This window comes from Pristis pectinata, chromosome 8 (genome assembly GCF_009764475.1).
Source record: "Pristis pectinata isolate sPriPec2 chromosome 8, sPriPec2.1.pri, whole genome shotgun sequence".
In the NCBI taxonomy this organism is placed as follows: Eukaryota; Metazoa; Chordata; class Chondrichthyes; order Rhinopristiformes; family Pristidae; genus Pristis; species Pristis pectinata.
The window spans coordinates 13,770,221-13,790,824 of NC_067412.1; the positions used below are offsets into that span (position 1 = coordinate 13,770,221).

At 40.6% G+C, this 20,604-nt stretch overlaps 1 protein-coding gene across 1 annotated transcript in view; it reads right to left on the reverse strand.

Annotated features, from left to right (window-relative positions):
- grin2aa (glutamate receptor, ionotropic, N-methyl D-aspartate 2A, a) overlaps positions 1–11,204 on the reverse strand; it is a 196,888-nt gene extending 185,684 nt beyond the window's left edge. The window contains exons 1-3 of the mRNA XM_052022037.1: positions 10,648–11,204; positions 10,061–10,256; positions 8,465–8,881 (exon numbers count right to left, since the gene is read on the reverse strand). Of these exons, the coding sequence (XP_051877997.1) occupies positions 8,465–8,881; positions 10,061–10,081 (438 nt within the window). The 5' untranslated portion in view covers positions 10,082–10,256; positions 10,648–11,204. The remainder of the gene's footprint in view (positions 1–8,464; positions 8,882–10,060; positions 10,257–10,647) is intronic.
- Between the last annotated feature and the right edge of the window lie 9,400 nt (positions 11,205–20,604).

Consider the following 20,604-nt stretch of genomic DNA (forward strand, 5'->3'; position numbering starts at 1 on the left):
AATACTGGAGTGTTGGAACATCAACAGCAAAGAAACTTGAATTTGAATCCTATATTTAATGCTGTTTCTACAGGAGCTTTCCATGTAGTTTTAGTGACATTCTAATTCAGAAAAGTGGTCAAACTGAGTTAAATTGCAAATAAAATTAAAATGGAATGGCAACGTCTGTATTCTATTCTGAAAGAGCATTTCACTATAAATGCAGTTTATCCAAGTCTGTCTTTAATTCCCTCGTGGAATTGTAGTTATAAATTAATTTAGTCTTTTATATTTTTTCAAGATTGCAGGCCTATCCACTGAATGGCTACTCCGTGTTACATTCTCAAGCACTCCACACTATATCCATGCATAAACATGTGCAACAGATTGAATTTATGATGCCAGGAGGTACTGTATGCTACAGGGATAATTTCATGTTGTAAGGGAGCAAACTCCTGCAGTATTTTTTTGGATCTCAGGAAATGACTTCATATTCAATTTGGCAACAACATGAAATATTGCATTCTAATCCCACATTAGAGGATTGAATTTGCCAGACTCAGCCAGGTCATGAAAGCTGTTGGAACAAAGATTGCTTCTCAATTCCTTTGAATATGATTTATAACAGCATTTCTGGATAGTGTGCCATTTTGTTTCACAGCATGGATCCAGTGGCTTAGAGTTTGTTTAATGATAACTTGGGGAGGTGGAGAATGTGCAAGAACTCTATGGGAATAAGCACAACTTCAACCAAAGTATTTGCATTAAAAGTTATTGTGCTGGTTTTGACAGTCAATACTTACTTTTGCTCACTTAAGAAAACAATAATATTTAAGAAAACCTCATATTTGAATGCTTTCCAGCTAAACACAGCAAAATTCACAATATTACACACAAGGACTATCTACAATATATTTGCTCCCAGGCACCTAGATTGAATGCATTAGAGCTGTATGACAGAAAGATGTAATGGTTTGAAATGATCAGTTTACCTACTTCAAAGGGTTAACAGATGCATCAACAGAAATGACTCCAATGAATTTGGTAGGTTTGCTTTTCACTCTGGGTTTGAAAGCTTTATTTTTTGTTTCAACCATCTTTTGTTATCTATTTTAATCAAGGCAAATAACAAGTAATACTGAATGTAGCATTTAACTTTGCCTATCTCCACTCTCTAATTCTTAATATTTTCATATTTCTGCCCTTAATTCTTTGTCTCCCTTGTCACTAGTCTGTTTGAAAAGATAAAGGAGAGGCCTGCAGTTCAGTGGAGAGGCCGAAAACTCCTCAGGCTGGAAAGAACAGCCAAAAAGAGTAACAAGACAGTGAACACACAAGAAGAGAGAAGGAAAAATATGACAAAATCTGAAACAGAAATAAGATCTGTAGGGTGAAAAGAACAATAAAGAAATCTGTATATTTTTTCAGAGAGAATAAAGCAAATAGATTGTTGATTCTTGTTTTCAACATTAAGTCTGGGGATAAAGAGGGAAAGGTAGATTAACAGCAGCAGCCTAGTTGTGATTACCAGTGAAAAACCTAATTGGTTCAAAGTACTTTGGGGAAGGAAAATTGTCATCTTAACCCAGACAAGCCTATACTTGACACTAAACTTACAGCAGTGCATTTGACTCTTAACTGACCTCTGAAGTAGCCTAACAAGAGGTTTATAGCGGTTTAGTTCAAGGCTATTTAGTTATATTAAATGATCACCTTGCCAGTGACACCAACATCTTGAGAATCAATAAGTAAAGATAAATGACGTAGAGGGTATATCATGTGATTCTTGGGATATTGCTTTTGTTCAAAACATACTGTGTGAGTAAAATCATCAGATTAAATAAGAGCTCAAGTTATTGAGTGATCTTGCAAATACAAATAATTGGGTCTTTCTTGTGTTCAAGCTATTTCTTGCAGAAACTTAATTAAGAATATGGCCAGATTTAAAATTAATGTAAAGAAGCACTGAAGAAAACGAAAGAAGACAAAACCTAAACAGAGAGAGAGATCCAACATAAAAACAGGCCCTTTGGCCCACCAAGTCCAAACTGACCTTCTAGCACCCACGAACACTATTCCCACACTAATCCCATTTTAACCTCCCCACATTCCCATCAACTCCCCCAAACTCCACTACTCATCCAATGCCCAAGAGAGAATTTACAGTGGTCAAGTAAATTACCAACCGGCATATTTTTTGGATGGGGGGGTGGAACTGAAACACCCTGAGGAAACCCATATGGCCACAGGGAGAGTGTGGAAATTCATACGTACAGCATCATAAATCAGAATTACTGGTAGAAATCAAAACAGGGAACCTTAGCTTTGAATGTTTAAGATTATTTAGAAATCATGAAAATCTGCATTCAAATTCTCAAATTATCAGGATGGTATTTGAACTCACAGAAACTTTTTTTTCATCCATGTCTCTGGATTACTACTCCACTTGCACAACCACTAACAGCAGGCAAGCAAGGGGTAACAAAGATTCATATGAATGGACTGGGCCGAAGAAAATGTACTAGTGAAGAAAGGCTGAACAGTATGGAATTACCTTTTCTCCAGAAAAGGGAAGGCTGAGGAGTGATCTGACAGAGGCTGTTAAATTTATGAAAAGATTTGATCAGAGGATTAGAGAAAAATTATAATGCAGAAGGAGGCTTTTTGGCTCATCCTGTCTGTGCTTTCCATCTGAATCCCACCTTCCAGCACTTGACCCACTGTCCCTTGGGCCAATGTTCTATCACACCCAATCCTTTCTAACAGCTACAATATTCCAATTCTGAAGACATCTTCTACATTCTTTCTAGTGCAATTACATCCCTCCTGTAATATGGTGACAAAAACTGTACACATTACTCAAGTTCAACCTCCCTATTCTGTGCCTCAGCTAATAAAGATGTCTTTTTAACCACCTTATTAACCTGCCTTGCTGCCTTTGTGTGCATGCACTTTAATTCCCTCTATCCTTCCACAACACTCAACATCCTCCCATTTATTGTATTTTCCCTTGCCTTGCTACACCTCCCCAAATGACAGATGGAGAAAATCTTTACATTGGAGATCAGAAAAAGGGGGAAAGAGGTCATTAGCAGAGGAAATTTAGAAAATGGACACTACTACCAAAGTAAGTTCTTAAAAGTGGCCATCATAGATGCATAAGAGGAAGCTGGATAGACACATGAGGGAGAAAGGAAACTAATATATATTGATGGAAAGTATTGCAGGAGGCTTGTGTTTGAAGCATAATCACTAAGATGAACCTGTGGTGTGCTGTAAATACCACAAAAAACTGTGCAGTATCACACCCTCTGTACTTTACAAAACCAACAAGATTGAAAGCAATCACCAAAATGGGTTCTGAATCCACATTCATTGAATTAATGATCCAAAGCTCCAGGCAACCACATCAGGAACATAACACTACAGAATGATACTCTCTGTATACATAGGAATCAATAAATCTCTCAAAAAGGGCTGAAAAGTAACTCAAAGGTCAGGTTTGTAAGTAGAATTACCAATGGCAAATAAAGTAAGGTAACAATATCTTTAATAACGAGGATCAGTGTTAACAACAGGTTGCGATTCTAGTGAGTTCAATAAATTAAATAAACTGGAAGGTCTCAGTGGGTGTACAATGACAATAAACAATATTGTACTGCATTTGCTAGTGATACAATTAATATCACTAGAAAATATAATGCAAAAATCCTTCTTGTCATATTGCACTTGCAGCTCTTGTAGCAGACCCTGGTATAACTGGCAGTTTCTATAATGCAAAAGTACTAGAGCCTGTGAAGCTGAGTAAGCAAATTCTTTCAACTTTACCAAGCAAACAACATCACTGAAGAAGTTGACTAAAATATAACATTTCATAAAATAAGCTTCAATTAAATTAGGAGGGAGCCAAAGGAAGTGAGTTGGTGTATAATTGCTAAGTGGGAAGGGAGGGAGGCAGTTCAAGGAAAAATTTAAAGATGAAGGAGATTCATCTGATGGTTTAATCTTCTGAAAGTGTTCAAAGTTTTCTAACCATTTCTCATTCACTACATGTTCATGATAATTCTTATTGTCATTTTCTTCCAGCGTATCTGTTGCACATATATCCAGGATAACTTGGGAGGGCCAAAGTTATACACAGTGCTTCACGGAATAAAGACAGAGAATTCAGCAGTATCTGGGAGAGTGGGGCGGTGGGGGTGAGGGGGGAAGGGAGACAGACAGACAGGCAGACAGAGGAAGAGAGAGACAGAGACACAGAGACAGAGTTAACATTACAGATCAATGATCTTTCACCATAGCCTACAAGATGAATCATTGACCTGAAACATTAACTCTGTTCCACTATCCACAGATGCTGCCTGACTTGCTAAGTATTTCCAGCATTTATTTCAGATTTCCAGAATGTTTTTTATAAATGTTTAATTAGGGTCTTTGAAGATCTGATACGCTTCACCTAATTTCTATTAACTTTCACTGCCGTGACTATGCAGTTTAATGTTTACTTTGTTTAATCAATTCTTCCCATTGTCTCTGTATTAAATGTGATATCTACCCAACCACCTTCAATATTTCCTATGCTAATCCTAATCCCCTTTATTGTATATCAATATTCTGTCTCCCTCCTGTCCCAAACTGCAAAGCTTTATCATTTGTCAACCAAATTTAATTTGAGATGCTAAGTTTGTTAACTTATTTAAACATTAATGTTTACTTTAATTTAAATGTTAAATTTATAATTTAATTGTAAATTGCTTCATTCACTATTTTAGGATCTGCTCTTAATTTAACAAGTTTACAGTTGTTTTCTGGATCCAGTTTGTTTACATGGATGAGAAACAGCATGAGTTCAAACAGGAATCCCCTGGTACTCCACTTGAAAACTCCCTCTGCCCAAGTAGGATGTTATCCCTCTCATGTAAACTTCCTGTCTCCTACTTTTTTAATCTGGTTTTTGGTTTTGGTTTCACGTTTGACACAAGAATCCTGCTAGACAACTGTAGCGATTAGCAATCATTCACGCGGAGCTTCATCAAAGGCATTTTGGATTGAACTATATCATAGCTGATACCAAAACCCACATTATCTCTAATTTCTTGAAAGAATTCAAATATTGTCAAGTAGTTCCTTCTCCTTAAGAACACAGAAAATAGTAGGAGAGGTCAATCCATCTGTCAAGCTTGGATTTTAGAGATTAAGGCTGATCCAGTCTTAGCCTCAACACCATTTTCCTGCATTTTCCCCACACTACTTGACTCCATTGTAATTCAAATATCTGTCAATCTCTGTCTTGAATATATTCAATGACTCCACCTCCATACCTCTCTAGGGTAGAGAATTCAAAAGACCCATACCCCTCTGAATGCAAAAGACCCATACCCCTCCTCCTCACCTCTATCAACGGGCAATTCACTTTCCTCAAAATTTGTTCTACACAACCCTCACTATGGGAAACATTTTTCAAGCATCTCAATCCCCTTCAAAACTGTATGTTTGATAAGATCACCTCCTTATCTTCTAAACTCCAAGAGTATAGGTTTAACCTGCTCAATCTTTCTTCATACATTAATCCTTTCATCGCAGGAATCTACCTGGTAAATCTTCCATGCACAGCCAATAATGCAAGCATATGCTTCCTTAAGATTCTTTGGGGCAGCACAATGATGCAGCTGGTAGAGTTGCTGTCTCACAGCTCCAGTATCCCAAGTTTAATCCTGACCTCCAGTGGTGTCTGTGTGGAGTTTGCATGTTCTCCCTGTAATCACATGGGCTTCCCCAGGTGCCCTCCCACATGCCAAAGATGTGCAGGTTGGTACTTTAATTGGGCACTGTAAATTGTCCTGAGAGTGCACGTGAGTGATGCAATCCAGGGGAGTTGATGGGAATATGGAGACAATAAAATGGTATTAATGTAAATGGGTGGTGGCTGGTCAGCATAGACTCAGTGGGCTGAGGGCTTGTTTCCATGCTGTATGAATCTATGATTAAGGATGGAAACCAAGTCTTTACACTATACTTCAGTTATAATCTCAGCAGGGCCCTATAAGTTTGCATCAAAACTTCATACCCTTTGCAATAAAGACCAACAATCCATTAGCACCCTCATGACTTGCTGCACCTGAAAGACAACCATTTATGTTTCATGCAGTAGGAAACCCAGATCCACTTCTTCCACAACATTTGCAGTCTCTAAATCATTTGTGGATGTTTCTCATTAGGATGTGTATTTTTAATCATGCTTCTAACAAATTCCTTAGTGTAGTTTCTATTGTTTCCCTCCCTTCACAAATAGTAAACTAATTACCTTGCAGTTTTCTGGGTCTATTTTAAAACTTCAATTCCTCATCTGACCACTTTCAATTTTTACAGGAAGTCTTTGATACCCAATGGATCTTTCACCCATATAGATGGTAGCATCCTTAGCTTTCAGGAACTCATGGTATGAGGCTTCTAATCCAGAAAGTATTGTTTTTCAGTTTACATAACGTGCCAGATACAACAAATGTTCCAGGCATTCTTTACTGCACCCCACTTCAGAGAGATTTATTTTGTCCCAAGTCTCCAATCTAATAATGAATTCTGAAAAACTACTCATTTTTATAATTTTACCCTCTCTTCTAGCTTTATCACACAGCCCACAGGGACTTGCTCGCGGTTTGAAAACCAAAGCTGTGTAGAATATTAATTGTACTTTCATAATTAGATATTGAATTAATGTCCTATTCCCTGAACATTTCTTAAAAATAATTAACAGTTCCCCTTTCCCTTCATTGGAGAACTCTGTCACTTCTATCCTTTAGCATTAATTTCCACTCATGCTCTTGATGTTACCTCAACATCCTTTGCTTTTTCACTTTCAGTGCCTTCTTTGAATAACATTGTTTAATGGGGTTTCACTGTTCCTTTCCCAATTTCTCTTCTTCCCTCTTTCATGATGATTTTATTGAAATTATTGGCCTTTTTAAAATTAATTGTCCTATTCATTTCTTTTTGATATCTGCATGTTTTAGCCCTCACTTTTTGTACAGTTAATGTAGTTTTAAACATAAATTTTATAAAAAAAAGTGATGTTTCTTAAAAACTTTTAAAAATATAGGTTATAAAAGTGTCATAAGGTAACACTCAGTTAAATTTGTTCCTTTATTTTAATCTGAACTTTGTAGTTATATTAGAATTTCCAGCTAGTCATTGTCCTCATATCTGATCTCAAACACATTTTAATATATGCCACAATCACAATTATAGATTAGAATCATCAAGTAATTCCTTTTACTGTGCATTTATATTTTGTGAGTTAATCATCTGAGGGAAAAAGCTAAATGAACTATGAACTATATCTTCCAGGATTTTGATTCTGGGGCCAGACAGGTACATCAAAATTGTCTGTTTCCATTTTTCCACATCCTCAGGGTGCAATGATCTTAACTGAGATTAAGAGTGTATCACTTGTTCAGAATTATGCTTCACTCCTCTAGCTGTCACATGACCAGTATCCTGCTTTTCTTTATGCATTGCTTTACAAAGCTTTCCTGAGGAAGTGTGACTGATACAAGTAAAAGTTTATCCACAATGAAATTAAAGTCTCCGAAACATATGTATGGTAAAGACCCAAATGGATTTGAATTTCTGATACTATTTTATTCTTACTTTGGATTTTCTGCTCCTTATTGGAACATTAACTTCAGAGTTAAATTGTCTTTAAGTTGGGAGTTCAACCAACAATGCCCTTAGGCTGGAACCATTTAGATAAATGGTAATTGACTCGCGCTGAAATAAGATTACTTCGCTTCTCAACAATCCACTTTTTAAAAAAAATTGCTGCTAATCCTTAGTTATTGTCTTGCATAATGTATTTCGATTGCTGTATTAAAATAACTTTTGGCAACACTGGTTTGAAGTTGATTCGCTTGCAAATCCAAGCCTGACTCAGTCGAGTGCATGAATGAATTCAGTGAAATGTAACTCCACTGCGCCCCCTCACTCGCAGAACCACAGCAACACTCTCGACATCCTTCTGGCTGCTTCCTTTGAAGTGGCACAATGCAGGGTTGGCACTTTAAAGTATCAGAACACATGGCGAAGTCAATGCTGCGCACTGTCTGTTTAAATCGATTGCTTTCAAACTTGGAAACGACCTGGGCATCTTTGGGAATGCACTGTTGAACGCTCAGAACCACCATTGCTCCTTGTCCTTTGAGTGAATTTCAAAAAAATGCTCCTCCCTCATGCAAAGCAATGCCAGTCATGGTAAAAGGAAAACGTGTGCCGGGCAAAATAAAGATCAAAGCACAATCCCCTAGTTTACAGAGGCTGGGATGATTCTTTGGTATTTGACACAGAGGTGGTGCTCGTACCTTACCTGCCCGCGTCCTCCAAGGGGGATCAGTACACACTTCCACGTCTACAATGAAGTTTTCAATTGACTAGAAAGGGACGGTTACTCCTGTAAAAAGAATGTGACAAGAAACAGTTCCACTGCACTTACTTTATCTGCCATGATCATGGAAGAGCCACCGTGAATTCCCAGGATAGGGATAAAAGTCTGGGAGGAAATAAAATCCAAAATCTGAGCGATAGCCTCCTGGTCCGTGTCATCTCCAAACACCACGCCGTGGATCTTGGTGCCTGACATTAAATCACACACGTGGGTAATGATACTCTTCGGGTCGGTCTGGTTCACCGCCACGGTCACCACGTTGACATCAATGGGAAAGTCGGGGGCGTCTTCCTTGATCCACACATCCCTAAAGCCCGTGCTGTCGGGGCTTCTGCCCATAATGATGGCGATGTTGAGGGTCGGGTAACCCTGCTGCCCTCCGATTAGATCCAAGTGGAATATAAGCAGATCGAGAACCACCACCGCAAGAAATCCGAGGCGTCCCATTTTCGGAAGCTCCATCCCCTGCAAAGGTGAAGATTACCAAAATCTGCAGATTGCACCGAAACAAACACCTTTTCTTCTTCCACTCTCCCCTCTTTTAGATTTCATAAGCACCTACAAGGCATCAACGTGGAAAAGTGCACCTATTCACCAAATAAGGACAAAGGAAACCGCAGTCTCCGCATATTCTGGGAGTTTTTTCCTCCCTCGTCATGAAGACCAAAAAAAGGCATCTGACCTAATTTACATACTACTGAGTATTCAGGACAGGTTTTATAAGAATATAGGAAGGCATACGGCGGCTCGCAAATAATTCGGAGCTGGTGTTGCTAAATCATCTGGGGTCACGTTCCATTATATATATTTAAAAAATCGTATCGTATTCTAACATCAGTCATGTTTGCTTTCTCACAGGGCTTTATTGCTGCATGATACTATGCGGCTGCATAGCTCACTAACTTATCTCCCCCAATCTGACATTCGATGCAACATATATGGGACACCAGGACTGGACACATTTTAATAATGCACCACATGGTCAGGGAGCAATTTAAGAAACGCACGTTTCAATTAACGTGTCGGGAGAGAGTGTGTGTGTATGGTGGTGGTGGTGGGGGGGGGGGGGGGGGGGGGGAGTTAAATATGCAATCGTCGCCCCTTGCCAGGCTGATTTGCAGTGGTAGTAACGGTATATCAACTTAAACGACAGCTCGAGAAGCTATTTTAGTAATTGAAGTCACGAAATAAATCATTCGACCAAGTGGGCGTTTTATCCTTCATAATGAAGGGCTGAATCAGTTTAAGCTCTGCTCTAGTCCATGCTATTTTAAAACAAATAGGTGCCACGGATTTATTTATTTATTAATAATCTTATCGAAACACTTTCAATCAAATCTTAACATAGAAACATGTTTTGTACATCATTACATTTTAACAAGGAGCGGATTTGCAACTACATTTTTGAAAGCTTAAGATTTCTTGACATGCAAGACACAATCGACATTAACGCTAATAACGTAAGTTGGTCAATAACCACATGAAATAAATTGGGATGAAGAATTGGGATGAAGTTTATGCTAAAGATAAATTCTTTCACATGGACTGCGTTAGTAGTTTGAGGAGAGGCTGCAGTGCCCCCTGCAGTTGCAACAGTTACAGGCAGTTTTAAGCATGGTGCGTGACACAATCTATGTGACATACCTTGGACATCACGAAATGCATTTGCTCGCTGGCATGTTGGAAAGGTTTTCATATCTTGGCTCGCAACAGCAAGGGTAATTTTGTGGATCGTTGCATCGCCACAGATTGCCACTTTAAGATCCAGTTTATTTTCTTTGTATTCGGCAGCTGCTCTTGCACCATGAACTAACGAAGTATGAAAGTATGCAAAGTTGGTCTACAGTGGGCATAAAATGCAGTAAGCCCGATTAAAAGAGAAAATAAACGTGCTGCATTTTCCACCAATTCTTTTGTTTTAAGTCTCATCAAATCAATAACGCAAATTCCCGATTACCGTTGTAGGATTAAATAAAATTAGCAGTGCACACGCTGGGAGGAATGAGGAAAAATAAACTGATTTCTATACGGGACAAATGGACCTCAGTTTCAACATAGCGAGACTTAGACCCGGCAGATGGCATATTGTGCAAACAAAGACCTGCAACGTAGAAAATGAAATTATATGAACGTGTCTTGTGTTTCGGAGTAAGAGCTGTGCACAGCAAAGTATAACAATTGCAATAAGAGTGACTGCACAAACGCACGCGAAAAGCAGCAGACGTACTTACAGCATCATTCTTCCACATAGTTGCAGCTCGGAAACTCAAAAATGAGGTTGCAAGGTAACCCATTTGTATTGAAACCCACCGCAACAACGCCAATGATTGTTTCTGTGACCGACACGCCTGCTAATGCATCCATGCAGCATTCTCCTAAAATGTGCCTCGAGAACGCGCAGAAGACTCCCATTGGAGGCGGTGAACTCGACTGAGCTATCTTGGAGAATCAATCTTGAAATACCAGCAAAATCAAAACCAAACTAGCCGAACTCTTGCATTTTACGGTGCCGTACTCGCGAGCGTCTGCCGAAATCCTTCAGTCTGTCTCAGTTGAGACTGCAATACTCGTAGATTCCTAGGCTCTCCGTTTGAGGAACCGGTCAACAACACATCCTTATGGAGACAATGTGAATTACAACATGTTTGTGCGTGTGGGTGTGAGAGAGACACACGCAGACTGTGCCCATATGCGAGTATCTGTGACTTCAAAGATGCATTTACTAAAAAGGAATAAGACACCAAACAGTTTGCACGAATACATCAATCACATTTGGTAACGAAACGGATTCTTGAGGGAGTTCTCCATTTCAGAGACAATGCAGTTTAACTTCTCACTGGAGTGAACAGCATGTTGTATGAAGTAACTAACATCCAGAAGGAGATAGGATCGAGATAAGGAATCACCCCGCCAATGTTTCAGATCAACGTGGAGCGTGCAGTTGTCCTTTCCGCTGTGATGCTTCTCAGCACCACATGCATTGAGAACCAGTTACCTGAAGCTTAGAAGTGACTGATTTTTGCTGGATCAGAACAAACTCGGGCTTTGCGATATAAAATGAGTTAAAGTGGACTTTCCTGGAGTGAGGAACCACATGTGTCAGATTGACCACACCCAGAATGGACCGATAAAGGTTTAGAAACATCGCGACCGCCTCTTTTTAAAGGTGGGGGATCCGACAGACATTTGGAAAAGTTGTGAAATATATTCCAAGGCGGCCGTTTGTGCGCACAAAGAGTCTGACAAAATCTCTCAACACTCCATGGATCAACAGTAAAAGCAAATGGTTTGATACCACCGAAGTCTACGATGCCACCGTTCACTGGCGAAGTGAGCTGGTTCACTGCACGGGATTTCAACGCTCCCACACCCTTTCCAATTCACAGGGAGCGAGAGGGATGGAGAGAGAGAGAGAGAGAGAGAGAGAGAGAGAGTCCTCGGGGGTTCGGTTTAAATGGCAGTTTGTCGGCAGTCAGTTTGAGAAGGGGTATCCTATCCCGGAGGCGTTTAGAAATCGTAGCCTTTTTTTTCCTGACACATTACCAGGCTGCTCACGTACCTCGGAATTTCTCCCTTTTAAGCAATATGCTAGTTCTTTTTTTGGCTACGGGTGACGGCTTTTCATATTGTGCTACTGTTTATTTCATTCATTCAATTCCTTTCGTACCGTGGGCGTTTCGTGTACTCGTTTCCTCTCTCTCTCTCGCTGTATTACACAAATGATCAATGACGCCGTGGCGGGTTAATAAACTATTTCCAGAATAGGCACGAAAGTATTCGTGTAACGCGAGTCATTCTTTATCCTTTTATCAATGTTTTTTTTAATCCATTGGGCAATTCATTCTTTATTGAGACATGCAGTGTATGTTTTTAATGCCACCAATCATGGCATACTATCACATCCACAATCCCGGACACAGGAGCTGAGCTGAGACTGCGGAAAGATGGTCAGTCGTTATAGACCAGCTACTAAAAGGAATAATTTTTAGCCCCACAAAACAGTATGTTTATCTCTGTGTTCAGCACGGTTTACTTTATGGAAGGTGACTGTCTATAAAGTCCCAATCTCCCCTCTGTCGCGAGGGTATGTTTCAGCGAAAGGACAGCAGCTTCTTCACAACACTTCTGGCTTAAAATAGGTGTACTGCACTTTACAATCATCAATGCCCCGAAAGTGGACTTATTTATTATAAATAAATAAACCTGTGCCTGAATGTAATAGCTAGAGAAGGGTCGCAGGAATCCAAGGGGAAAGCAACAATAGATATGGACCTGAAACCTTCGATTTCTCATTAGCTGATCTGCTAAGCTCAAGGCAGTAGTACAGGAGGCAATGATTTGCACATACAGTAACTGTGATTTTCAAGTGGTACCGTAGACAATAACTCACGACCTGCGCAGGTGGCCGGGAATGGAGCAATTCGAACTACAGGGCATTTCTCCATATCCACTTGCATTAAAAATTCCAAAACTCGTGTATTTTCCGATTGGTTGAGAGACAGCGGTGTCTGGTATGCAGGGATCGGCAGAGTTGCTGGAATCGGCAAGGCTTAATGGAATAATAAAATTACTATCCATTAAATTAAACCAATTTCCTCTCAAGAGAACCATGTCAACAAAAATTGGCATTCATTATAGACATGAAATTGTTACAGTTGCCAAAGCCCTTTAAAAGGCTCTCCACGACTCTCTACCGCTCTATCTTTCCTCAAAACCTACCATTTTGACTCAGTCTTTGGTCTTATATCCTAATATCGCCTTATATGGTTCGGGTGAATTTGTGTTTGCCAACCCTTCCGTAAAGCGCCTCAAGGCATTTTCTTATTTCAAAGGTGCTGGTTCTACTGCTGTAGAATTTGCCACATGTTCCATAAAATATAACCGCGATGTCTTAAAATGTGTCGATTTTAAAACGTGCATGTAGTTTTACTAAACTCTCCCCTATATATGCAATAACAACACAATAGCACAGCTCTGTTCATTCGGAACATGATCTGCAACAGCACCATGATTTACTAAATCTGGCCCGGATTATAGGGCTGAGACTATAAACGTAAATCATATATTGGTAGGTCTAGTGTTTAAATGGTGTAACATACGGAGCATGTGGTGTGTGATCCGTGTTACTGAATGTATTGAATTTACTTGTGACCGGTATGAAGACCTGCGGCAGCAGATTTTAATGACGTGTTCTAGTTTGCAGTCCTTGTCTTGGCGCACTCTGCCTGGAGGGAAATCGCACGCACTTCGCCTCTGACATGGACAGTGTCAAAGGCAATTGTGGAGAACACTGTACATACGAAAAAAAGGATAACAAATTATTGTAAATGATTCGAAAATATAATCCTGGGGCGCAATGTTTTGGAAGTTTTCGGAACCTGTTAACAACATTGTGGTGGATTCCATACGAGGCACCATACATTGGATGCGATTTAAAGCGAATCTGTAAGCCATAAGGTCCTCCCTCCCCCAACATACGCACTCATGCACACAAATCTTTATGATTTCTTAGACTATTAAAGATATTGTCCGTGTTCACGCTGGAGCTGTCACTTTCAGCACCGCGAGCCTCCCTCTTGCACCCAATGCCAACAGCTGACAAAGCTTGGACTGTCTGTGAAACACTTGTCAGCAGAAGTCCCTGCCGACAGAGGGCCGTTGCTGTTCCAGTTCTAAATTCCAACCACTTTTACATCATCGAGCGTTTTTTTAAATTCGGCACTGCTAAAGGCTAACAAAAATTAATTCTATCTCGTCCAAGACAAAGCGCTGCATTTTTTTTTACAACAATCCTGCAGCTGGAAAGAAAATGAATTGTTAGATTTTGTTTTGCTGTTGTCTTGAACTTGCTTGTCACTGAAGCTTTTGAAAGGTGTTTTTTTCTTTAACTCGGTTCATACTTTTAATTCTGAGCGCGCCACTAAGTCTACCCGATCATCCTCTTAAAGGTGTATTCCATCCGTTGTCAATTCCTGTGCAGTGGGTTTCTAGGTTATTGGCTCCTTGCCAAGGATGCGGGTATCACTGATGATGGTGCCCACTAATGTCACGCTCCATCGGACCAATCAAAATCTTCTCCACCTTAAACATGCACCAAGTGATGCGGGTTCAAAGTACATTTATTGGTTCATTTATATAAACGGAACATGTCTTTCTTTTAGATGTGACAGCATCACTCGTCATTTTCCCTGTCGAGGTGTATATTTCCCATCTGTTTCTAGTGTAATCGGGTTTTTGGAATCTTAAACAAAATGCACAGGAAACAGTACAGTGCATGTGATATGAACTTAGTTTTGTAATTTTCCAAATTCCCTCTGCAATTGCTTGTTGCCTCTTCTCATTTCTGAGGTATCATCAGCATCTATTGCTACCACCTCCCATACACAAAACAATGCTCATGTAATCCACACGTACCAAAAAAACTGGTGAGCCAGCACTTCATGTATAAAATAATTAGTAAATAGTGCTGTGTGTGCCCAGTTCTACTGTGTGATACTTCCGTGGCTGTTTATTAATTATGATTATTAATAGCTGCATAAACATCTTCCCTTCCCCCTCCAACCCCTACTCCACATCCCCACCACATACACAGTCACAACTCGCCATGATTTCCTAAGTATTATCTCCCAATTCACACTACCAACAACTTGTAGGAAAGGAAATCAGGTGCATGAGATCATTACTTCCACATTCGCTTCCAAATGAGACACCACTTTCATTCGAGCATATATGATAAAACTCCAATAATCCAACATCTGATTGTTCAGAAAGCCTGATAGTCCAGCATCTGGTTCACTCATAAGTCTGGAACGCAGGCCAGGGAACCAGTGGGCAAGCAGGGTGTGCAGCCAGAGCTGGCAGTCTGGAGTGTGGCCAGGGCCAGGCTCTGGGCTGTGGGCCAGGTGTGAGGCTGGCCCACAACAGCAGCAACATCAGGAGTCAGGAACTTGGTAGATTTGCAGCTGGAGCTGGGGTGAAAAGTACTTGTATATTTATAATACTGCTAAGTAATGTAAAACAAAGTGAAATAAAAATGAGTTTGGGTATTAATAGGTGTAACATCCAATAGTCCAGAAAATCTGCTGGTCTATCACTACCAAAATCCCAAGGATGTTAGATTGTCAGAGTTTTTCTGCATATCAACTTAATATTACCTTCTTTTAAAAAAAAGTCAACATCCAATTTAAATTCAATCTGAATATATCAGGCTCACCATGTATTCTACATGTCCAGGACTCAGAATGCTCAAATTCAATTAAGTAGTATACGTGCAATGACTAATGATATCCAATGTCCAGGGCCACCTCTGGCAGGGCATTGTATCAAGAAAGAGTCTTGGTTTATGGATTCATGGCTGCAAAGGAATGGAGCTGCCCTCAAATGTGTGGGCTTAAATGTCCCCAAGGCCAAAGATCCTAAACCACTACAGTTTAGCAACACTATGATCACTTTGCACTAAAATGGACTTCTGTTCTAATGGTGCTCCTTCTTGTAAAAATTGTGCATAATTTATGTTCAATTTATGTTTCTCTTGTGAATGCTTCTTATATGATGCTATGTGCCTGTGATGCTGTTGTAAGTTTTATATTGCACCTGTGCATGAATGTACTTCTGCACATGACAATAAACTCAACTTTGACTTTGATCATGTGAAACATTAAGGATGATTATGAAAAGATAAAAGCATACATGTGCTGATAGGTCAGTGCAGAACTGTCTGATTATATAATGGTGATGCTGGAGGAACTCAGTAGGCCAGGCAGAATTCATGGAGAAAAGCAGGTGGTCAACGTTTCAGGTCAGGACCCTTCTTCAGGACTGAAGATAGGAAAAGGGGAAGCCCAATATATAGGAGGGGAAAGCAGAGCAGAAATAGGTGGACAAAAGATGGGAGGCGGGGTGGGCACAAGGTGGTGATAAGTAGATGCAAATAAGGGATAGTTATAGGCAGGTGCGAGCAGATCCATCGGGGGATGGGTCAAAAGGTAAGGAGAGAAAGGAAAAAAAGGGTAGAAAAAAAAGAGGCTGGGAAAGGGAAGAAGAGAAGAAGCATGGTGGGGGGGGGGGAGTTGTGGGGAAGGGAAGTGGGGATTACATAAAGTGGGAGAATTCAATGTTCATGCCATTAGGTTACAAGGATCCAAGGCGGAAAATGAAGTGCTGTTCCTCCAGTTTGCACTTGGAATTCTCCTGGCAGTGGAGGAGGCCGAGGACTGACATGTCAGTGATAGCGTGGGAGAGCGAGTTGAAGTGACTGGTAACAGGAAGATGCAGATCGCAGTTACGGACAGAGCGCAGGTGTTCTGCGAAACGCTCACCTAGTCTGCGTTTAGTCTCACCAATGTAGAGGAGGCCATTGTATAGAGGAATCTGATATCTTTAGCAATAACTAGCAGTATTGACTAATGCTCGAGATTGATTCCGGATCTCCATTGAGCAGATGACACATAGAACATAGAACATTACAGCACAGTACAGGCCCTTTGGCCCACAATGTTGTGCCAACATTTTATCCTGCTCTAATATCTATCTAACCCTTCCCTCCCACATAGCCCCCTATTTCTCAGGCTATATACACAGCTATAGAACTAGCTTAGCCATTGCCAGGTAGAGGTGCTAGGTTTGTAATTATAATTGAGACACAAGAGACCACAGATGCTGAAACTGGAGGAACTCAGCAGGTCAAGCAGCATCTGTGGAAGCAGAGGGATGGTTGATGTTTTGGGACTTGTAGATACAATTGTTTACTTATATATTATGTACCCGCTGGTACACACCCGATATCTTAGGGAGTCTTCTTTACTCCGGTGTCACTATTAAGTGACAAGTGATTACTGAACCCAGTTCCTACTGATATGCATTGTCTGCATGAAAAGAAGGATTGCCACTGTCATACATTGTTTCTGATTCCTAACATACAAGGAAGAATCATCTATGCACAAAGATTGGTTTCATATGGATAAAGTGTATATGTTTCTCATGGAATACGTGAAGGCACTATTTTTGCCAGCAGCACTTTTAAGGTTCCTGTAATCTCCCAGTTTGCCTGTGAAGCAATACTCTCAACCGATGCATTCTGTATAATGAAAAGCCCTATAGCAATTTTATGATTGGTGCTCAGTGTGCAGGATACTTGCAGAATTCAGACCCCCCCAAAACAGTTGCCATCAGCAAACAAATTTTCTGGTTTTAATTATCAAGATCACAAGCACAATTTACTCAAATATTAATCAGCAGATGAAGAACTCAGTTCTCAGAGCAATATCTATATGGCAGTTCTGATAGTTAATGAAATGTAGACTCTGATATGGCCAGATGTTGATGGAATAGTTGTTTCATTGAACGTCTCTTATGATTATTAACTGCTACTGATAAAATGAAACATTTATGCCTAATGGTAGCACTGAGTATCTTTTTTTCTAATTGTTTTCCTGATAATGATCTCATCTGGATTTAATCAAAATATAAGCAATTACACTTAGCTTGTTCAAAAACCTCAAAAGAAAGTTAATTATCATGCTATGTTTCTTGTTTTTTTGGGGGGGGAATAAAATTATTCATAATCTTGACAGGAAAAGCATGACTAGTCTTCAAAATCAATACTTAATCAGATGGTACAAATTTATGAATCTGGCTATTTGCTCCCAACAACTTTAATGCTAGTATAATTTATGTAATAATTACTGTGAAAACTTGTAAACAAATAGCACTGTTGGCAGCAATTATCTTTCATTCATTTACAGGATGTGGGTATCACTGGTGTGGCCAGCATTTACTGGCTATCAAAATTGCACCTGGGAAAGTGGTGGTGGTGGTAAGCTACCTTCTCAAACTTCTCCAATCCCTCTGGTGATGTTGAATATGGATTTCCAGGAGTTAAACACAATGACAAAGGAAGGCCACTACATTTTCAAGGGAGGATAACGTGTGACTTACAAACATAGAAGCAGTGGTGTTCCAATGAGCTTGCTGCCTTGACCTTCTTGATGGTAGAAGTCACCGGCTTGAGATGAGCTGCTGGGGTAGCCTGGGCAAGTAATTTTGCAGATGATACACAATGCAGCCATGGTGCATCGGTAGTGAAGGGACTGAATGTTTAGAATGTATGCCAATCAATTGCTGAATGAAAATCTCATTAGTAACACAACTGACAGTGTTCCATTACTGGGCATTGCTAGCCACTCAGGGTGAGTCAGAGATCTCAGAGCAAAAGGTAAAGATGCCCATCAGTAAAGTGCTTGCTTCCAGAGAGTCTTCAGAGACCTACTTCCTACCAAGACCTCTTTGTTTAACAAGGTATTAACAGGCCCAGGTTTTCTAAGGTTGTCATCACTGAGGTATGTAACATTTTGTGGGAAGACCTGCAGTCACAGTCCCATGCTTGGTCCTGTTTTCTGCTTTCCACAGGGGCCACTCTCTTTGTAACTCCTTGGTCTACTCATCTCTTCCCTCCCATCTCTCCCCTGGTACTTTCCCTGCAACCACAGTCACTCACCTCCTCGCTCACCACCATCCAGGCACCTAATCAGCTCTTCCAAGCATCATCTGCATCTCTTCCAACCTAGTCAACTCCATTCAGTGTTCAGATTGTGGCCTCCACCACACTGGAGAAACCAAGCGTAGACTAGACAACCATTTTGTGAAGCACCTTTGCTCTGTCCACAACAGCCAATTCAAGCTTCCAGTTGCATGTAATTTCACTCTCCTTCCCACTCCCATACCAACCTATCTGTCCTCCACCTTCTCCATTGCTATGGTGAAGCCATCTGCAAATTGGAAGAACAACATCTCATAATCCACTTGGGTAGCTTACAATCCAATCAACATTGAATTTTCCACTATCAGGTAACCCACAGTCCTGGCATTCCACACACACATGCACACTCACCTGTCCACCTAGGTTTCTTCTCCCTTTATTCAGCTTTCCCTATCCACTCCTCCACCCTCTTCCACCTGGTTGCATCTGCCCATCATTCCCCTGCCTTGTCTGGTTCCAACTTTCACCTGCAGCCTCTGTCCCACCCCTCACTTATACTGCTACATACTGGAAATCTTTCCTCTTCTATATCAGTCCTGATTCAGGTTCTCAACCACAAACATCAACAACACCATTTGCTTCCACAGATGCTGCTTGCCCTGCTGAGCCTTGTTTTTTGTTCTCATATTTGGACAGTGCACTCCAGGAGGTCAAGCTCATGTTGACTCTCATCTTCCTCACTGAGCAGATCTCCACCAATCTGATGCTTATCGCTGCATTAATCTGGTCATCTAAGCACCATAGTCATGAAGAAATAACTTCATCTACTTTGATTTCTGTGACGACCAGTGGCATCTTGGGCACTGAGATTTGACAGCAATATGAGGAGGGCCTTTTTCACCCAGAGAGTGGTGAGTACCTGGAAATACTCTGACTGAGAGAGTGGTGGAAGCTGACTGCATTTAAGTGTCCAGACAAGCACTTAAATTGCCTAGGCATACATAGAAAGCTATGGGCCAAGGGCTAGAAGATGTGATTAATGTGGATGGATACCTACTAATCAGCATAGATGTGGTGTGCCAGATGGCCTGCTTCCATGCTGTATGAGTCTATGACTGAGCTGGCTTCTTGGAAATACAGGCAGCCATTTACTGCATTTATATGCTGATAAGGGATCCCATTAATAACCTTGACCTATTCTCAAATAGGAATGGTTTTCGTTTCCTCAATATAAAGGACATGGTGAATTATAAGATTTCCTCACAGTAAGAGCCATATGTCCAGGAAGGACACAGGACTTCTTCACTTTGAGGGAATCTGCATTACTAGATATTTTCAGCAGCTTGCACTGTTCAGGGAGATGTATCCCATTGGTGAGGGCTATCCTCTATTTCCTTGCTGCTCAGCCCAGTGTGCTTTCCAACTTCATTAGCTGAGCACAGACACAAGAGTCACGCAAGTAACAGAAGTAGTGGAAAATGTCATCGGTCTCTTCATGATGATATTTGTTGCTTGCATCAGTATGGGGGATGCCTTGCAGTACATGTTAAGTAGATGCTGCTTGCTGCACAACCTTGCAAACTGTAAACTGCTGCTGATGCTAGAGGAAGAGCAGAAAGAAAACCTAAATCCTGAAGACCCTGAAGAAGAGCCTAGAGCAGCAGATACAAGAAGACAAAAAACCAGCACCAGAAGAATGTCCTTCCACAGC